Source organism: Clarias gariepinus, chromosome 24 (genome assembly GCF_024256425.1).
Source record: "Clarias gariepinus isolate MV-2021 ecotype Netherlands chromosome 24, CGAR_prim_01v2, whole genome shotgun sequence".
Lineage (NCBI taxonomy): Eukaryota > Metazoa > Chordata > Actinopteri > Siluriformes > Clariidae > Clarias > Clarias gariepinus.
This window is the reverse complement of record NC_071123.1, coordinates 5678462-5697384: the sequence shown is the minus strand read 5'-3', so window position 1 is coordinate 5697384 and position 18923 is coordinate 5678462. Positions and strand designations below refer to the sequence as shown.

At 39.0% G+C, this 18923-nt stretch overlaps 2 protein-coding genes across 2 annotated transcripts; one reads left to right on the top strand and one right to left on the bottom strand.

The window, feature by feature from the left end:
- The first annotated feature begins 1197 nt into the window (after positions 1–1197).
- On the top strand, positions 1198–7117 carry LOC128512403 (zinc finger protein 771). The gene is made up of 2 exons (XM_053485664.1): positions 1198–1718; positions 5371–7117. The coding sequence occupies exons 1-2, from the start codon at positions 1520–1522 to the stop codon at positions 6870–6872; spliced, it is 1701 nt and encodes a 566-aa protein (XP_053341639.1). The 5' UTR covers positions 1198–1519; the 3' UTR covers positions 6873–7117.
- A 6617-nt stretch (positions 7118–13734) lies between these two features.
- LOC128512551 (proteinase-activated receptor 2-like) lies at positions 13735–17447 on the bottom strand. The gene is made up of 2 exons (XM_053485885.1): positions 17369–17447; positions 13735–15012 (listed from the first exon to the last, which is right to left on the bottom strand). The coding sequence occupies exon 2, from the start codon at positions 14962–14964 to the stop codon at positions 14038–14040; it is 927 nt and encodes a 308-aa protein (XP_053341860.1). The 5' UTR covers positions 14965–15012; positions 17369–17447; the 3' UTR covers positions 13735–14037.
- Between the last annotated feature and the right edge of the window lie 1476 nt (positions 17448–18923).

The following is an 18923-nucleotide window of genomic DNA, read 5'->3' as shown; positions in this document are numbered from 1 at the left end:
TAGACCGTAGAAAACTCCAGTCCTAAACTATCGAACGACTGAAGTCACAAGTCTCCTGGAGACAGCTGTCTACATCAGCCGAGGGCAGGGCCGTCTTTGTGGAAAAGTGGAACTGTCCCCAGTTACCACACGTATTCGAGACAGACCACACGGGGCATCCATGCGACGAGATCTCCAACCAGAAGCGGGACACCAGAACGAGTCAGACAGCTCCAGGGAGCACAGGGGGTCTGGATCACTTGCAGCTCAGGAGCGACATGTATAGCTCGACAGAGAGACAGGTAGAGGGAAAGAGAAAGAGGAAGAGAGAGAAGAGAGAGCAGAAGAGAAGGAGAGATAACAGTTAGGTATGGTCACAGTCAAACAATGTATAATGTGAATGTATATTTAGGGCAGAGTGCAAGCCGGGACTCCGACAGGACTAACTATGTCAGCATAACATGCTCTTATTTCATGCAAATCACAAGTGGGCCATTACTTTTTGCTCACACTGAAGTTACAAATTAACTGTTGTAACACAGTCACACCTGGGGAGACAATAGACTTGTAGGGAATATTTCATTTCTAGTGTGTTTCATGATATTCTGTGTGCATGAGAACAGAGTGTTTTCTTTTTTTTACCTCAACACGCTGCACCATCAGTAAACACATTCCATAGTATAGTGTATGTTAAGGGTCGTAAAACTGCTGAAAGCTCATAAATTCAGAACTACTCCCAAGTTTCTGTTTTTCTTTACGTTATCTTTTATAAACATTCCAGAACAGATGTAACCGCTCCTGCACCTACCTTTTTGGTGCTTTTTGTGTGTGTTTAAATATATATATTCCTGTCTTCCACAATAAACTTTGAAAGTCTCACTTACAGTAGCACTGACTTGTGTGTGTCATTGAGGGGTTCCCTGGACTCCAGGCGCGACATGCAGAATACAGGCTGAGCACTGAGTAGACGAAATTGTAAAATCCTTACAAGACTTAAACGGAAAAGCGCTGCTAATAAGACAGAACAGAAGTTTGAATATAACCGGAGTGCGGATCATTTTTGACTAACCCTCGTAGAATCAATCACCACTACTGTAAGCCAGCCAAATGGAAATGTATTGCAGTAAGTCCTCCGCAGCACAGGGGGCGTCAGTGTGCGTGGAGCGCGTTCGTAGATCCAAAGACCACAGAACTAGTCAGGCTTTAGCGACGCCTGCAGTTGATCAGATTTGTTTGCATTTATTGCACAAGCTTAAATATTAAGGGAAAATAGTTTACACTGATACAGAGTTCATGTCGGAAACTTTCCCAAGTTTAATGTTAGATTGTTGTTGCTGTTTTTGCACAAACGCCTTTTTTTCTGCGTCACTAAAAAAAAAAAAAACGCAAAGGTTTAGCTTAGCCAGCTAGCCAGTGCGAGCAGAGAGCTCTGGAAGTGTGTGTGTGTGAGAGTGAGTGAGAGTGTGTGTGTGTTTAGGAGTGACATAACATAACGGATTATCTTTTCCGTTCGTTTGCGACTTTTGTTTAAGTTGCAACAATGAACTCGAAGAACCTGAAGGCTTTCCTGGAGTCCTCTCTGAACGAGATCTTCAGGGCGACTGTGGACAACATCCTGGACTCTGTAGATCAGACCCTGGCCGAGTATCAGGGGCAGATCCGGCGCATTACATCCGAAAATGAGACTTTGAGAGAAAAGCTTCGAGCTCAGGAATCCACCGCATGTCAGGTGAAAACAGGTGTGTGACAGGCATGAGTAGGTACAGCTGCATGTGCATCAGAGAAACTGAATATGTTTTATTGTCCTTTACATTTAACATTCACTCAATAAAAAGGCAAGTAAACATGAAACACAACATTAAATGTAAACATCACGTGATAAAAAGCATGACTAATACAGTAGTCTATATAAATAAAATAAACATTCTCTATCATCTTTGATGATATCTTTGTTTCTTACACTGAAGGACCAGAATCCAGTCTCAGAAAATGTTCTGTCTGTCCAACCAGGTTATATCACAACATCATGCAAAACTGTCTGGGCAGGATTGAATCAAACTTTTTCAGTACTTGGATATCTGCTTAAAGTTTAACCTGCACCATAAGTGAAATGTTATGAGACATGTAAACGCGATATTATGAATAGTTATGTGCCGGATTTAATAGTCTACTTTAAAATAAGCTACTTGCCCAATGTAAATTAACACCTGCACCAGTAAATATTCATTTGAAACGCTAAACTGAATATTTGTACTGTGAATACCTAATATTTTTACTGCTGAAATAACAGCGCTGAAGTGGTTTAAGTGAATTTTAATACTCTGTTAAGTTGGCGTTTTAAGACAAAACTTTCTCAATCTTTATCTTTAATCTTTTTTTTTTTTTCGGTTTCTAATCTGTGATTTACTCTCAGATTACCAAACACGGAGTGTATTTGGCTGATGACGAAAGAAGTACAACTTAGCATAGACAAGGCTTAAGATACTCAACCTTACAAAATTGTATTTCTTTGTATTAATAAGTTAGGCAGAGTTTTTTGCCATACAGACAGACATGTATGTGGGCTTCAACCTGCAATAATATCAATGATCATCTTATTTTTAACTTTAACCTTTTAACTATTTCTAGAAACTCTTTTCCCATCAAGGACAGGTACTAATGCTAGTGTATCATAATAGACCATAACCTGGCGTAAACGTAAACATAAACCTTTTTAAATCCTCTTTTCCCATTGATTGTAATGAGATGAAATGACAAATTAAAATTACAATTTTATTTGTCACATACACAGTCATACACAGTACGATATGCAGTGAAAATAAAAAATCTTGTAAATTTTGTACAATTTCCTAATATTTTGCCACAAATCCAGTGTAAACTAATACCATATAATGTTGTTACAACAAACTAAATTTTGTGAAATTACATTTTTTTTTAATTAAGGTGTTCATCTTTGTTGCATAGAGACATGTATATGGTCGTCAACCTGGTATAATATCAACAATTAAATTAAGCTGATCTATTTTCAGCTTCAACCTTTTAACTATTTTTACAAACTCTTTTCTGATAGTTAATTAATAAATTATTAACAAGGGTCTCATCAGCACTTTGTGTTCAAGACTGCTGAAGAGCAGCGTGCAGTGATAATTGTTTTTATTTCTTTTTTTTGGTGGTCTGAGGGTGTACCAGGTGCCAAGCGTTGGATATCTGCAAACAAAATTTGGAATGATACTCTAAGGAAGGTGAAAGTTTCTTAAAGAGAATCATTACTGGTGATGAGACCTGGATTAATCACTTTGAGTCTGAGAGTAAATGGCAGAATGCTTAGTTTTCTGATTTACTCAGGGTCCAGTTTTGAAACGTTATTATGGAAAAAGGTTACAAAAAATCAACATTGCTCATTACAGTCAAATGCTTATTGAAGAGTAGAGGACCGCTATTTAAGGGCATCGTGATCACCATCTACACTCTGCAAAAGCTTTGTTTTAAGATGTTAAAGAATCCTTACTATAGTTCTGATCTCACTCGCTCAGACTTTTACCTGTCTGGTCCCATGAAAGCAGCCCTACGAGGTCAAAGATTCACCTCTGATGAAGAACTGAAGACAGCGATGCTGCGTGCCTCGCAGCTTAGTCTAAAACGTTTTTTAAAATTAGTTATACAAAAGCTTGATAACGGATGGACAAAGTGTATTGAAAACAACAAGATTGTTGGAAAATTATCTAAAATAATAATTATTTTATATTATTAATCTAAAAGTTAGTGCGGATAATTTCTGACTCAGGCTCATAAAAATGTTTGCCATTGATCATTTTAATCCCATTTAAATCATTTTAATTACTGTAACCATTGAGTGGATGCTGATGTAATAAGTTTATTTAGTCAGAGGAGTTTTCTGACATGCGCAAAATGATTCTGCTTACTATGAAACATTTAATGTGACAGAAATATAACAATAATAATATTAATGATAATAATAATGTGAAATGTAAGTAAATTGATGCCCCTTCCACCATCAAAAGTCTGAAGGAAACGCAGATGAGAGAGAGCTGTTCTCAGAAAGTTTACTGATCAGGAAAGGAAAGAAAATTTCCCATCTGGAAACCCGTTGCATGATTAAATTGAGAGAGGTAAAAAAAAAATTTGTTTTGTATTGTGATGCTTTCTTGTTGCAGTTGATGTTTCGCCACTACCTTAAAAAAATTGTAATTTTTAATTGTAATTTTTATGTTTGCATTTGAGGTGGTAATACGCTGTAATTCATCTGTGATCCTACAGGTGGCACTCTATTTATGCATTGGAAGGCAGTACAGTGTGCGTGTAGCAGGAGCAAATTATTTGCTGAATTTGTTAAATTGTTAGAAAATCTAAAAAAAAAAATTCATAACGAATCAGGATAGTTGTAAAATTTTGATACAGAATCGCAATACAAATCAAATCGGCTCCTATGTTTTGCGATTTACAAATCGCTGGTCCCTGGTGATTCCCATTCCTATCACCTAATGTTACTCCAACAAGGAGCAAACAAACATCGACACAGGAGAATATATTCATTACAACGAGAGAGCAAAGATTTGATCAATTGTTACGACTAATATGCAAGTTAACTACTGAACATATTATTTATGATTTACACAAACCGACTGCTTCTAGTAGTAAAATTTCCAGTCTGGTCAAACTGTTGCTAAAACTTGGCTTTCTTTCTTCTTCTGGACCTCAACAAAAACTATCTGCAGAGCAAAATCCCAGGGGTATTTTGGCATCCATTTTTGGAATGTGAGTGTTGGCACAAATAGGTGATTTAAAATAGCAGAGATGTGACGTGCGCATATGAGCTGTTTCAAAGGACAGACTTGTCCATATTAAAGTCACTTGAATTATGAATCCAAACTGTCCCAAAAAATAGACAAATTTGGAAGCCAGCATGGTGGCGTAGTGGTTAGCACTGTGGCCGCACACCTCCAGGGTCAAGGGTTTGATTTCCACCTCTAGTCTGTATGCGTGGATTTTGCATGTTCTACCTCTGCTCGGTGGGTTTCCTCCCACAGTCCAAAGACATGCTGATTAGGTTAATTGGCATTCCCAAATTACTCGAGGTGTGTGTGTGTGTGCACTCTACAATGTCCAGGGTGTACCCCGCTATATGCTCAAAGTGTCTTGGGATAGGCTCCAGGCCCTTATTACCCTGTTTGAGGATATGCTATATAGAAGATGAACAAACAAATTTGTGATTCTTACTTTTAGTCAGGTAACCTGTTCCTGTGAAACTAAATACTTCTGCAGCAAGTTAATTGACAAATGTATCCAGTTGTCTAGCGATCTCTTGTAGGACTAAACACGTTGACTGTTTCAAACTAATTTTCCTCTTTATTTTTTTTTTTTACTTTGCAGTGAGTAAGGACCTCGTTATTGCAGATGGAGATTTGACATCGGCTTTTCTTCATCATCCAACTTTACTCATACATAAGGGTCCAGGGAAAGCTTCTCAGAAGCAGAAGGAAAATTGGAGAAAGACGGCAGGAAGCTCTAGGCCTGTATTACTGAAACCAAGCCTGCTTCCAACCGACAGCCGAACGCATCAGTTAGACGAAGGAGCGCCGAGTACCACAGTACCTTATGTAAAGCTTGACCCAGATGACGAAGATGACGGACACCCGTTAAAGCATCAATCCGCTGTTAACCTTACAGCTAAAATGATTAAAGTAGAAGGGTCTGAGGAACACTTTTCAAAATGTTACATTGGATCTCCAGCAAATCACTCCAGAGCCAGCGACGATGAGATTCAAGTAACCATGGTGTCCAATAAGCACATGAGCAGTACTATGAGCGAAGACGAAATCAGCGATTTGGGGCACCACGAATCTGAGAGATCGGCACACAGCGTATCCGAGGAAGACGTCGAAGATCCAACAGAGGACCCTGTGCTTGGCGTCTGTTTCGATGGTGACGTTGGACTGGCTTTAGAATCTGACAAAGGATTTATAGAAATCTTCCAATCAACCGGTTTGCCAGACTCGAAGGAGCTGAAAGACAGCAAAACCTTCCACTGCGCGCTTTGCGAGAAGAGCTTTGGTCGCATGGCGTCACTTAACATACACATGAGGACTCACAGCTCGGAGAGAGCTCACATCTGTAGTTATTGTGGCAAGGGTTTTAGCCGAGCTGACCTGCTGAAGAACCATCAACGCACCCACACGGGCGAGAGACCGTATTCCTGCAACCTGTGCGGAAAGAGCTACGGTCATCAGGGCCAGCTCCGGATCCACAAACGAACCCACACGGGCGAGAAACCCTACGCCTGCCCGCATTGCGCCAAGCGCTTTACCGAACACAACCAGCTGAAAGTGCACCTCCGGACGCACACGGGCGAGCGACCGTACTCATGCAGCGTCTGCGCCAAGACCTTCGCCAGCGCCGGCAACCTTAGGATTCATCTTCGGATCCATAGTGGAGAAAAACCTCATTGCTGTGGCCAGTGCGGAAAGCGGTTCAACAGCCAAGGCGACCTCAAAACGCATCTGCGTGTGCACACAGGCGAGCGCCCGTACCACTGTGACCTTTGCGAGAAGACGTTCAGTCAGGCCGGCCACCTGAGCATCCACATGCGCATGCACACAGGCGAAAGGCCATATGAATGCGGGATATGCGGCCGCACCTTCACGGTGGCCAGCAGCCTCAAGCTCCATCAGCTCACCCACACTGGGGAGAAGCTGCACACCTGCGTGCACTGTGAGAAAAGCTTTAGCAGAGCCAGCCATCTGAAAAGACACGAGCAGCTCCACGCCAAAGAGCAAACCGTACTGATGCGTCCGGATGAGTCCTTGCAGATAGATTTGGAAGAACAAAATCTTCATGGTGGTGATGAAGTACAAAATTTGGAAGGAATGGAGTAAATGAAGAATCCATCCCCGCACACGATGGCCAGATTATTAGATAACCCATTATTTTAGGCCGCTTTATATTATTGGTTTAGTAACAACACCCATTAGCCTATTCTGCAGTGGAAGGGCACTACCCTTGAGTGAGTGTTAATTAGGTGGTTGTTCATTCCCGGTACATTGCTCACCCTGACGCTTGTAGTTTGGGTCGCACGCTGATTGTATCGGACGCATCAGAAAGTGCTATCTGATGTCTTTCATATACAGTGGTGTGAAAAACTATTTGCCCCCTTCCTGATTTCTTATTCTTTTGCATGTTTGTCACACTTAAATGTTTCTGCTCATCAAAAACCGTTAACTATTAGTCAAAGATAACATAATTGAACACAAAATGCAGTTTTTTAAATGAAGATTATGTTATTAAGGGAGAAAAAAAACTTCAAATCTACATGGCCCTGTGTAAAAAAGTAATTGCCCCCCTTGTTAAAAAATAACTTAACTGTGGTTTATCACAGTTAAAAGTTCAATTTCTGTAGTCACCCCCAGGCCTGATTACTGCCACACCTGTTTCAATCAAAAAATCACTTAAATAGGAGCTACCTGACACAGAGAAGTAGACCAAAAGCACCTCAAAAGCTAGACATTATGCCAAGATCCAAAGAAATTCAGAAAAAAAAGAGAACAAAAGTAATTGAGATCTATCAGGCTGGTAAAGGTTATAAAGCCATTTCCAAAGCCTTGGGACTCCAGCGAACCACAGTGAGAGCCATTATCCACAAATGGCAAAAACATGGAACAGTGGTGAACCTTCCCAGGAGTGGCCGGCCGACCAAAATTACCCCAAGAGCGCAGAGACAACTCATCCGAGAGGCCACAAAAGACCCCAGGACAACATCTAAAGAACTGCAGGCCTCACTTGCCTCAATTAAGGTCAGTGTTCACGACTCCACCAAAAGAAAGAGACTGGGCAAAAACGGCCTGCATGGCAGATTTCCAAGGCGCAAACCACTTTTAGCAAAAAGAACATCAAGGCTCGTCTCAATTTTGCTAAAAAACATCTCAATGATTGCGAAGACTTTTGGGAAAATACCTTGTGGACCGAAGAGACAAAAGTTGAACTTTTTGGAAGGTGCGTGTCCCGTTACATCTGGCGTAAAAGTAACACAGCATTTCAGAAAAAGAACACCATACCAACAGTAAAATATGGTGGTGGTAGTGTGATGGTCTGGGGTTGTTTTGCTGTTTCAGGACCTGGAAGGCTTGCTGTGATAGATGGAACCATGAATTCTACTGTCTACCAAAAAATCCTGAAGGAGAATGTCCGGCCATCTGTTCGTCAACTCAAGCTGAAGCGATCTTGGGTGCTGCAGCAGGACAATGACCCAAAACACACCAGCAAATCCACCTCTGAATGGCTGAAGAAAAACAAAATGAAGACTTTGGAGTGGCCCAGTCAAAGTCCTGACCTGAATCCTATTGAGATGTTGTGGCATGACCTTAAAAAGGCGGTTCATGCTAGAAAACTCTCAAATAAAGCTGAATTACAACAATTCTGCAAAGATGAGTGGGCCAAAATTCCTCCAGAGCGCTGTAAAAGACTCGTTGCAAGTTATCGCAAACACTTGATTGCAGTTATTGCTGCTAAGGGTGGCCCAATCAGTTATTAGGTTCAGGGGGCAATTACTTTTTCACACAGGGCCATGTACGTTTGGATTTTTTTTCTCCCTAAATAATAAAAACCATCATTTAAAAACTGCATTTTGTGTTTACTTGTGTTATCTTTGACTAATAGTTAAATGTGTTTGATTATCAGAAACATTTAAGTGTGACAAACATGCAAAAGAATAAGAAATCAGGAAGGGGGCAAATAGTTTTTCACACCACTGTACACAAGCTCTCGGATTTGGATGGATCCTAGTAGTATACAACCAATTTGACCCCTGGGCTCTGGGCTATGGATGGCTGTGACATCACACTTGTGCGTTTATAGTAACGATGTTTTAAAGCATCTGTACACTTACTGATCTCTTTACTGGAAAATGATCCACCGTCCGGTTTGTCCCATGTTGCAGATAGTTGTACCTGGCAAAATGGCACCAGGTGTGTGTGAGATTTTTACATTTCAGTTTGCTGAACAGCCTTTTATTGCATAGTCAATTAAATGTATAAAAATATTGTATGTCAAATATTTGGTTTCCGAGCATCACAGCTTGGACAAATTAGGCCCATTTTACCTAAAAGTTATGACAGTGGACATGTATAAAATAAGGTTCAATTAAATTAGTGATTTGTGATGTTTTCAGGTTAAAAGAAATACCTGATTCTTGTACATCCTTGTTTTTGAAATTTTAATTTTCCTTCCCCTTCCGTCGCTAAATCAACATTTCCGTACATGAATCGGCTAGGCTAAATCACCCCTAGTACTAATTAAGGGTACAATTATTTGCCTGGCACCCTGAGATACATGATCTGGACAAAGTGGTTGCTGAAGATCACTAAGTAAATAGTTATTGAGGTGTTTTAATTGTAATTCCTGACATTCCCTAAAAGTATGCTATTTATTAGCTTGTATAAATGTAATCCCCGGGGGTTATGACTGATCACCATGTGGATAAAATATTGCTTTTATCTAGTTCCAAAAATTTCTTTAAAGGAAAAAAAAAAATTATTTAAAACAAACAAAATAATACAATATTATGACAATACTTATGTGCTGATTCGATTTGCATTGCGATTCTATTATGATTTTATTTTACAAATACCCAGATTTAATACTACTTTCTTTTGTAAAAAATCTTAGCAAGTAATTTTTTCCTACCATTTAGGATGTTTTGCTTAGAATAGTTTAGAGCACACCAGCTGTAGGAATTGTAGAGAAACGGTGACATTTTACAACCTTAAACTTAAGCAAATATAAATTTAAATAATTAAAAAAATTGAGCACTCAGTGTGGCGATACACAAATTGCTACACAAAAGAATCAAGATACATAACGGAATTATTTTTTTCTTTACATCTCTAATATGTATACAGTATATTCACAAACACGTACAGATATACAGTTCATCTTCCTTCATGAAACCTCCATACAGCAAAATGTTGACATTTTTTTTCCTCCATATATATAGTTCAGAAAACTATAACTAACTATTCTGAACCCAGATGTTTGTTTTGCACAAATCTTACACACGGGTACAGTTCAAAAGGCTGTTTATCTCCAAAAGTGGAGAAAATGTAGAAAAGTATATTTCAAAATTTTATTCACCGGCATTTTGACAGCCGGTGTCCGATTTCAAAGTAATCCAATTAGGTTTATGTCTATTTCACTTTGTCACGTAACTATTCAACAACTGTATCAAGCTTTTTTTTTTCTTTTTTTTTTTGCTGTTGGTCAGAAATCTGTCCCACTAATATATAATGGCGTTTTCTTAACCTGCACAGACATAAACCCAGTAGAACAAAAAATTAAAATGCTGAGGAAAAAAAAAAAAGATCTTCAATAATATAATCTACAGTATTCAGTTACTGTCTCATCATTCTTATTTGATATTTTGACAAGTGAAAACTAGTTGGATCATTTTAGCATTTTCACTGGAGCCTAAAATTGATCCTTGATTCCCTGCTGAAGCCTTGAAGTGGCAACTTCTCACTGGAAAATGAATTCCATGTTTTGAATGGAATCACATATGCAGTGTTATACTGTCAATAACTGTCATTAATCATAATAGGAATCATGATTTTTTGAATGGTGACTAATTGTAACAAACTGATCAGAAATGCTGAATTTTTGTTCTTGTATCTTAATACTGTGTGATCTTATTACCTAACACTTTTTTCCCCAATGTCTGTGTGATTGAGTTCTTACACTTGTAAAAGATTGCAAATGTTTGAGATATTGCTCATTTTCCATGCATATTGTTGTTGTTGCTTTTTGTTTGTTTGTTTGTTTTAAGTTCTCTTACCTTTTTATGCATTTTAGGGCATGCATTACTGAGTATTTTCTCACTGTTCCTGTTCGTGCTTCTTCTCTGTAAGTCTGCATAAACCAACCATGTGAACTAAAAGACTCTGAAAAATCTATACTTGTGAATATGACTGTAGACTTGTTAACAGTATTGACAAGCTTAGCTTTGCAGTATAAGTTTTAAAGTGAGCACATTATACTGTTCTTTTAACTGCGAATTCCCCTTGACAAGAAAGGATAGATTGTAATGTTAACTAAAAATATGTACGTTGTCATGGTTAGTATTGTTTATTTAGTGGGAATGAGGCCAATCTTGCATTTGTCATTCCATCATAATAAATTTAATGAAAAAACTCAAATGTGTTTTTTGCTCATAACTGGACTTGTGCTTAAGTGATAACATTTATGTTACAACTGTAATGTTTGTACAGTTAGATTTTTTAATTTGTAAGAGAAGATATGTATTTTTCCCTCTGTATATGTGGCTGAAGGGCAGATTTTCAGCTTTAACACAAAGGGTTTACCAATAATGTATTATTAAATCTTTAGAAATTATAACAGTTTTCAAAACTCAGAAATAACTGCACAATAAGCAGTTTTATGGCCTGTTTCTTGGTTATTTCATGCAACATTAAGATAAAAGAACAACCTAATAGAAATGTTTTTATTTTAATAAAGACCAAAGACAAGCAGCAGCAGCACGGTTTTGCTGGCAGGTAGACCGTAATGTTTTAATGTTAAGTTAGGCTTCTAATGCAAAGCTATGTAAAGGTACAACATGTACTGTAAAGTCACAGCAATGTATATATTTATTTTGGTCTTATCAGTCACCACGAAGAAGTTCTTTAGAATACTTTTTCATTGATAACTAACATTTTGTTCTTGGTTCTGCATAGAAAAAAATCTACCATAAATGATACAATGCATAAAAAATAAAAGTTTTGTGGTACAAATAATTATTCAGTCTGTTATTGCAACAACAATAAAAAAAAAAATCATGACCCTAAACTAAAAGGTTCTTTTGGAACCCAAAAATGGTTCCTCTAAATGTTTATTTTTAATTGTGTACTTGCTAACCAATGTTAAAAAAAAAAGCATTAAATGTTTTTTTTACAGTGGGTACGGAAAGTATTCAGACACCCTTAAATGATTCACTCTATGTTATATTGCAGTCATTTGCTAAAATGTTTTAAGTTCATTTTTCCCTCATTAATGTACACAAAGCACCCCATATTGACAGAAAAACAGAATGGTTGACATTTTGCTGATGTATTAAAAAAGAAAAACTGAAATATCACATGGGCCTAAATGTTCAGACCCATTGCTGTGACACTCATATATTTAACTCATTTAACTTTCTTCTTCATCCTTGAGATGGTGCTACACCTTTATTTAGGAATTAGGAAAGCCACACATAAGACCTTACAGCTCACAATGCACGTCAAAGCAAATGAGAATCATGAGGTCAAAGGAACTGCATGAAGAGCTCAGAGAAAACAAAAAATAATTCTGCTACACTTAAGGTTCCTAAGAGCACAGTGGCCTCCATAATTCTTAAATGGAAGACGTTTGGGACGACCAGAACCCTTCCTAGAGCTGGCCGTCCGGGCAAACAGAGCTATCGGGGGAGAAGAGCCCAAAGATCACTGTGGTGAGCTCCAGAGATGAGAGTCGGTAGATGGGAGAAAGTTGTGGAAAGTCAACCATCACTTCAGCCCTCCACCATTTGGGGCTTTATGGCAGAGTGGCCTGATGGAAGCCTCTCCTCAGTGCAAGACATATGATATCCCGCATGGATTTTGCTAAAAAACACCTGAAGGACTCAAGATGGTGAGAAATAAGATTCTCTGGTCTGATGAGACCAAGATAGAACCTTTTGAACTTAATTTTAAGCGGTATGTGTGGAGAAGACCAGGCACTGCTCATCACCTGTCCAATAGAGTCCCAACAGTGATGCATGGTGGTGGCAGCATCATGCTGTGGGGGTGTTTTTCAGCTGCAGAGACAGGACGACTGGTTTTAATCAAGGGAAAGATGAATAGGGCCAAGTACAGGGATATCCTGGACGAAAACCTTCTCCAGAGTGCTTAGGACCTCAGACTGGGCCAAAGGTTTACCTTCCAACAAGACAATGACCCTAAGCACACAGCTAAAATATGGAGGAGTGGCTTCACAACAACACTATGACTGTTCTTGAATGGCCCAGCCAGAGCCCTGACTTGAACCCAATTGTGCATCTCTGGAGAGACCTAAAAATGGCTGTCCACCAACGTTTACCATCCAAACTGACAGAACTGGAGAGGATCTGCAAGGAGGAATGGCAGATGATCCCCAAATCCAGGTGTGAAATACTTGTTGCATCTTTCCCCCAAAAAAATGTATGGCTGTATTAGATCAAAAGGGTGCTTCTACTGAGCACAGGGTCTGAATACTTAGGACCATGTGATATTTCATTTTTTTTTTTTTTATAAATCTGCAAAAAATGTCAACAATTCTGTGTTTTTCTGGGAATATGAGGTGCTGTGTGTACATAAATGAGGGAAAACTTAACTTAAAAGATTTTAGCAAATGCCTGCAATATAACAAAGAATGAAAACTTTAGGGGGGTGTAAATACTTTTCGTACCTGCTGTGCTGTATGTATAAAACAAACAAGAGTTCTAATGTTTGGTTTCATGGTTATGTACTTTCATATGTGACTTTTTAATTATGACTCATTTTTCACATCAGTGTTTATATTTACAAAGTAATCCTTGTCCTTTACTTCTATTTTTTCCTGTATGAAAACATCATTGACATGTCATAAAATCTTAACTTGACTTCAGTGAATCACTTTTTCTTGTTTTTTTTTTTTTGTTTTTTTTTTCCTATTTATGATAACTGGTCGGCCTCCGGTTCTAAAAAAAAAAAAAAAAATGAGTCAAACGCAGAAAGGAAAGGAACATGCAGTTCCTTACTTGGCTTTAAAAATGACTCAATCCCTATAGAGCCAAATTTCTAAGCAACTCATTAGTTAAAATTATATTAAGCCATAAAATTGGGGCTTGGCCAGTTTGAGTGACAGCTGTAATACAGGTGTCAAACCTATAGCTGTCTGCTATGCATCACTTTAGCTTATGAGCTAAGTGGAATTATTATAGTTTATTTTACTATGAAAAATGTAGGAGTAGACAGAAGATGACGTACAGAGTCATTGTTTTTTCCTTCCTGAAACCATCTATTTATTAGTAGTGCACACCGTAGATAACTCATTTGCAATTATAGCCTCTTTCTCTTTAGTGCTGCAGCACTCACTACACCACCCTGGACATTGTGGTTTCTTATTCGACAGGTACAAGACAGGCTGAATGCTGCTGCTGATGTTCAGGAAGCCAAAAGCTATGTAATGGACATAACATTTAAACTTATCTGGAGCGAAATACGCCTTAAATGGAAAGAGCGCTACAGGAGGGAAGTAGTTAAAGACTATGATAGCTAAAATAATGAGCACCATCTTAAAAGCTCTTTTCTTGACCGGATGCATGTCGTCCCTGCCTGGACCGGATTGGCGCAGGGCGCACAGGATGGAGATGTTGCAGAAAACCATGAATGCAAATATGGCCAGGATCATGACCGTGAATACTTTATCAAAGTTGGGGATGGTGTTCAGACACTTTAGTATGCCGTGCACCAAAATGACGAACCACACAACAATGGCACAAACAGGACGATGGGGCCGGTCCTTCAGCTTGGAGAAGATAATTGGATAGCACACGGCCATGTAACGGTCCAGGCAGATGCAGGCGAGGAAGAGTGGCGAAAGGTCTTTGACGCCGTAAAAAAAACGCAGCACATACCAGGTGCTGCTGGTGGTCAGGTACAGCAGGTTGGCAATCTCCAGTGGAGTTATAAGGCAGAAGAAGGTGTCCAGCACAGCCAGATGCCAGATGAAGATGTCTGATGTGGATGTGTCTCTTTTGTTGTGGCGGATCAGCCACAGGACCATGAGGTTTGCTGGGAGCCCCACAACTATGTTACAAATCTGCATGCCTATGTAGAAAATGATGACCTCTGGAATGTGGTTGCATATCTCGTACACTGTCTTGTTGTCCACAGAACCAGGTTTAATGAACAAGGAGCTATTGATGTGATTATGCATCTCCATAGCTCAATAACTGGTGTTGATCCAAACGAGAATCTTCTTACAAGAAAACTGAAATGAAAGACATACAATACATATGTGTTATAAAAGCATCCAAAATATTATTGCATTTGGTGTTCTACAGCATCTAAAGGTCCCTGTCCATAATACTGATTCTGCGTGTACTGAAATGGTACAATGTGGTCTGCTTTATTACTTCCTAAATTAACTTTACTGGATTTTGTGAAACACCTTTGACTTTTATGAAGTATATGAACATGGAGTAAATCATACTTATGCATAAGAGTTGAATGGCAAAAAGAGGTAAACATCTTGTCAGATTTTTTTGCCAGCGGAATTATTGTCTACAGGCACACATACTGTATTGGTTTATAATAAAACAACAATTTTAAAACAACTTTAATAATTATTGACAATCACAATTTGGCCCTTGTTGTTGTAGCTACTTTTACAGTATTTCAATACAAGGGCGTCTGGTAAAGGGTGGGATACATTAGGCAGCAACTGAACATTTAACTCCTGAAGTTGATGTGTCGGAGACAGAAAAAATGGGCAAGCATTTGGATTTGATCGACTTTGATAAGGCGCCAAATTATAATGGTTGGAGGACAGGGTCAGAGCAACTCCTCGTGGGATGTTCCGGGTCTGCAGTGGTCAGGACATACCTAAAGTGGTCAAAGGGAGGTTCATGGGTGGACAAGGTTTACTGATGCACGTGGGGAGTGAAGGCTGGCTCGTATTAATAGAAGAGCTAGTTTAAATTGCTAGGAAGGTAAATGCTGTTTCCCCTAAAAATGTGTCAGAACCCACAGTCCGTCACAGTTTTGGTTGCACTACACAATATTATGCCGTTGGTCTTAATGTTATCGATGTAAAGCAATCCAAATTCTTAAGCATTGTTTTAAAACCTGATGTGCTCTGAAAAGTGACAGAATTGTGAATGGTAATAAAAACTATTTTTTGTCTGAAATTTTTGCTTTGAATATTTTGTACATTTTTATTTTTGTTCTTAAAATTATTTAGTAAATGTTCTGCCGTAAGTACACACTGTAGCATTTGACAGCAAATTTACTGAGAACAAAGTTACTGAGAAGCGAAGAGTGCGACGCACGCGCTTAAACGCGCGCTTCCCGCGTTTTAGAAGTCCCCGGAACAAGAACCAGGGACTTCAAAGAGGCGAGTTGAATGCGCCTTTGATCTCCGCAACAAGGATAGCCGCGAGCTCACTGCCGGAGCTCCCGCGGCTCTTCCATGGAGCCAGGTTCTCGTGACCCTGCCGCCGAGGAGGAAAAGGCCGCAAGGAGGTTCACGTCACGTCCCCTGTTCCCAGCCGGGGAAAGCCGTCACAGAGGACCGCAGTAAGTCCGCGCCCACAGAGAGAGCTGAGACGGGCCAGTCCGGCAATCCCTCGAGAGCAGAGCCAGCACGAGCCAACTGCGCAGGAGCTGCTGTCCACACAGACCTGTATGTGCACATCTTTCCAGCCCCCTTTTCCCTTCCTCCCTCCTATAACCCCTTTCTTCCCTATTTATCCTAAATAAATTAAATTACCCCATTTCCCGTAAGACCTCGCCTCGCGTCCGTGCTTTATGGTGCCGCCCGTGCAAACAATGGTCGAACCCGTTAGATTACCTTAAAGTGCATGTGGTCTTCCTTTAAAGTATTGCATGAATAACTAAATGCAGTTTATTAGTATATTTAAATGACTTTTAAAAGTATACTACAGCCATGGTTCGGCGTAAAAGTTGCATATTAAATAGATAAAAGAAAAGCGCACGCTGGAGAAATTGAGGGTTTATTGTAATTGAGGACATTTCTTTCTTTCTAGTAAGCAATTAACAGAATTTATTAAAATCGTCTGTCTATTTGAAAGCAACACAGAATAATCCTACTTCTCTGTTGTAGGCTATGATGCGTGTATAGTAAAATATTAATTTATCGTGCACTTCCTATTCTCTCAGAGAAAGAACTCTCAGCAAGTTGCATATCACTTTCCCTATTTGCTACTACGGCACTATCAGCAATACCATATTTTGGTTAATAAAATATTTAATAGAAAAAAATAAGGTATGGTATTTGTATATTTATGTTAGATGTAAAGTGGTGTATGGTTTTTTATTCGAACCATAAGACTTACTGAGCTACCTTAAAATATACTTGATATGGACCGTCTTAAATAGAAAAAAAAATCAGAATAACTCCTAACATCCTACACTCATTTTACTCCAGGAACAAGGAAAAGAGGAGTTTGGTGTTATTTCTAGAAGTCTAAGCCACTGTTCGGTTTTACCCAAACTTGAGTCTACATAATACAGACAATGAAAAGCTCTGTTTTTACAGTATATCGGTCCATTAACATACTGAAAGCAGTAACAAATGGAATATTCATACTTGTATAATAACTTACCAATTGAATAAATTATCCTTTCCCTGTGGTAGAGATCAGCCAAATGAGTACAAGTTGATAATTCAATGGAAGAAATAACGTCCGTTACAAGTTGCAAAAGTACTACTCTTATTTAAGAGAGACAAAAAGGAGGAAGATAGGGCTGTTGCCCATTTCCTCTTGGGCTACTCTTTTTTATATATGTATATATATATACTAAGCATCTGCCTTGCAGCTTGAAAACAATTTTGATTTTTGATTGACAGAGCAAAAAAAAATCATACTGTAACAGTACAAAATGACAAAAAGATTATAAAATATATATTTTCATTACACTTCCTGCTTTTTGGCTAGTAAGGCTAAACCAAAGAAAATGTTACAAAAAGCATACTAAATGATTTTGGCATTACTCAACGATTCCCGGGGAAGAGAACATGTGTCAGTTTCTTGAATGGATGCAGCTAAAATAGGCTAATAGTAACTATTAAAAAGGAGAACTGTGCTAAAGATGCTTAAACCACATGCCATTTCTATCTGGGAGTACTGTATCTATTCAGGAGTCAGGGGCCAGCTCAGTAGCTCATCATTATTTAATTCAATTAAATTCAATTAAATTTTATTTATATAGCGCTTTTAACAATGGTCATTGTCTCAAAGCAGCTTCACAAAGATGAAAGAAATTCATTAAAAAAAAAAAGTAATAATAAATAGGGTGATATCTGGTAAAATGGGCCATCAAGTAAAATGGGCTATTTAAGGTTTGGGAGGCCCAGCGTCTCTGGAATTTAGAGCCAATTACTGCAAAGCATTTCAAACTGTTTTCATAACTGTGCTTGACAAGTAACAGGTGATTTGATTGGTTTATGGTTACTATGATCGGCCGGGCAATAATTCAAATCAAGACTGCACAAAAAAGCTGCATAGTAAGTAGCCTGGCATACCAAATCTAACTAACCCATTATAAGGATGATAACTCTATAAAAAACAAACATGGACATAAACATATCATGCATAATATATCAGAAAAATTTGATGTTTTTCTTGGTGGCCCAATTTACCTTAACCCACTGGGGTTAAATGGGCCACATGTTTCAGCTAAAATGGGCCATCATCTGTGTCACTCACAAACACAAATACATATGTGTTTGAGTGTTTTTGTGTGTGTGTGTGTGTGTGTGTGTGTGTGTGTGAGAGAGAGAGAAAGAGAGAGAGAGAGAGAGAGAGTGTGTCTGTGTGTGTGAGAGAGAGAGTGTGTCTGTGAGGGTGTGTGTGCATGTGTGCGTACACACACACACACACACACACACACACTCACATACCGACCGCAACACACCCACACAGGTTGTATGTACACATGCACGCGTGCACACACACAGACACACACACACCCACAAAAACATACACACACCCCAACAGTAATAATGGTGGTAAATATTTTATTAAGTATGGCAAATGAGAAGGAAGCGAGAGGAGAGGAGAGAAGGAGAAAGAAAAGAGAAAGGAAGTGAGAGGAGGAAAAAGGATGAGAGGAGACAAGCAGAGGAGTCAGGAAGTGAGAGAACAGGTGAGGAGAAAG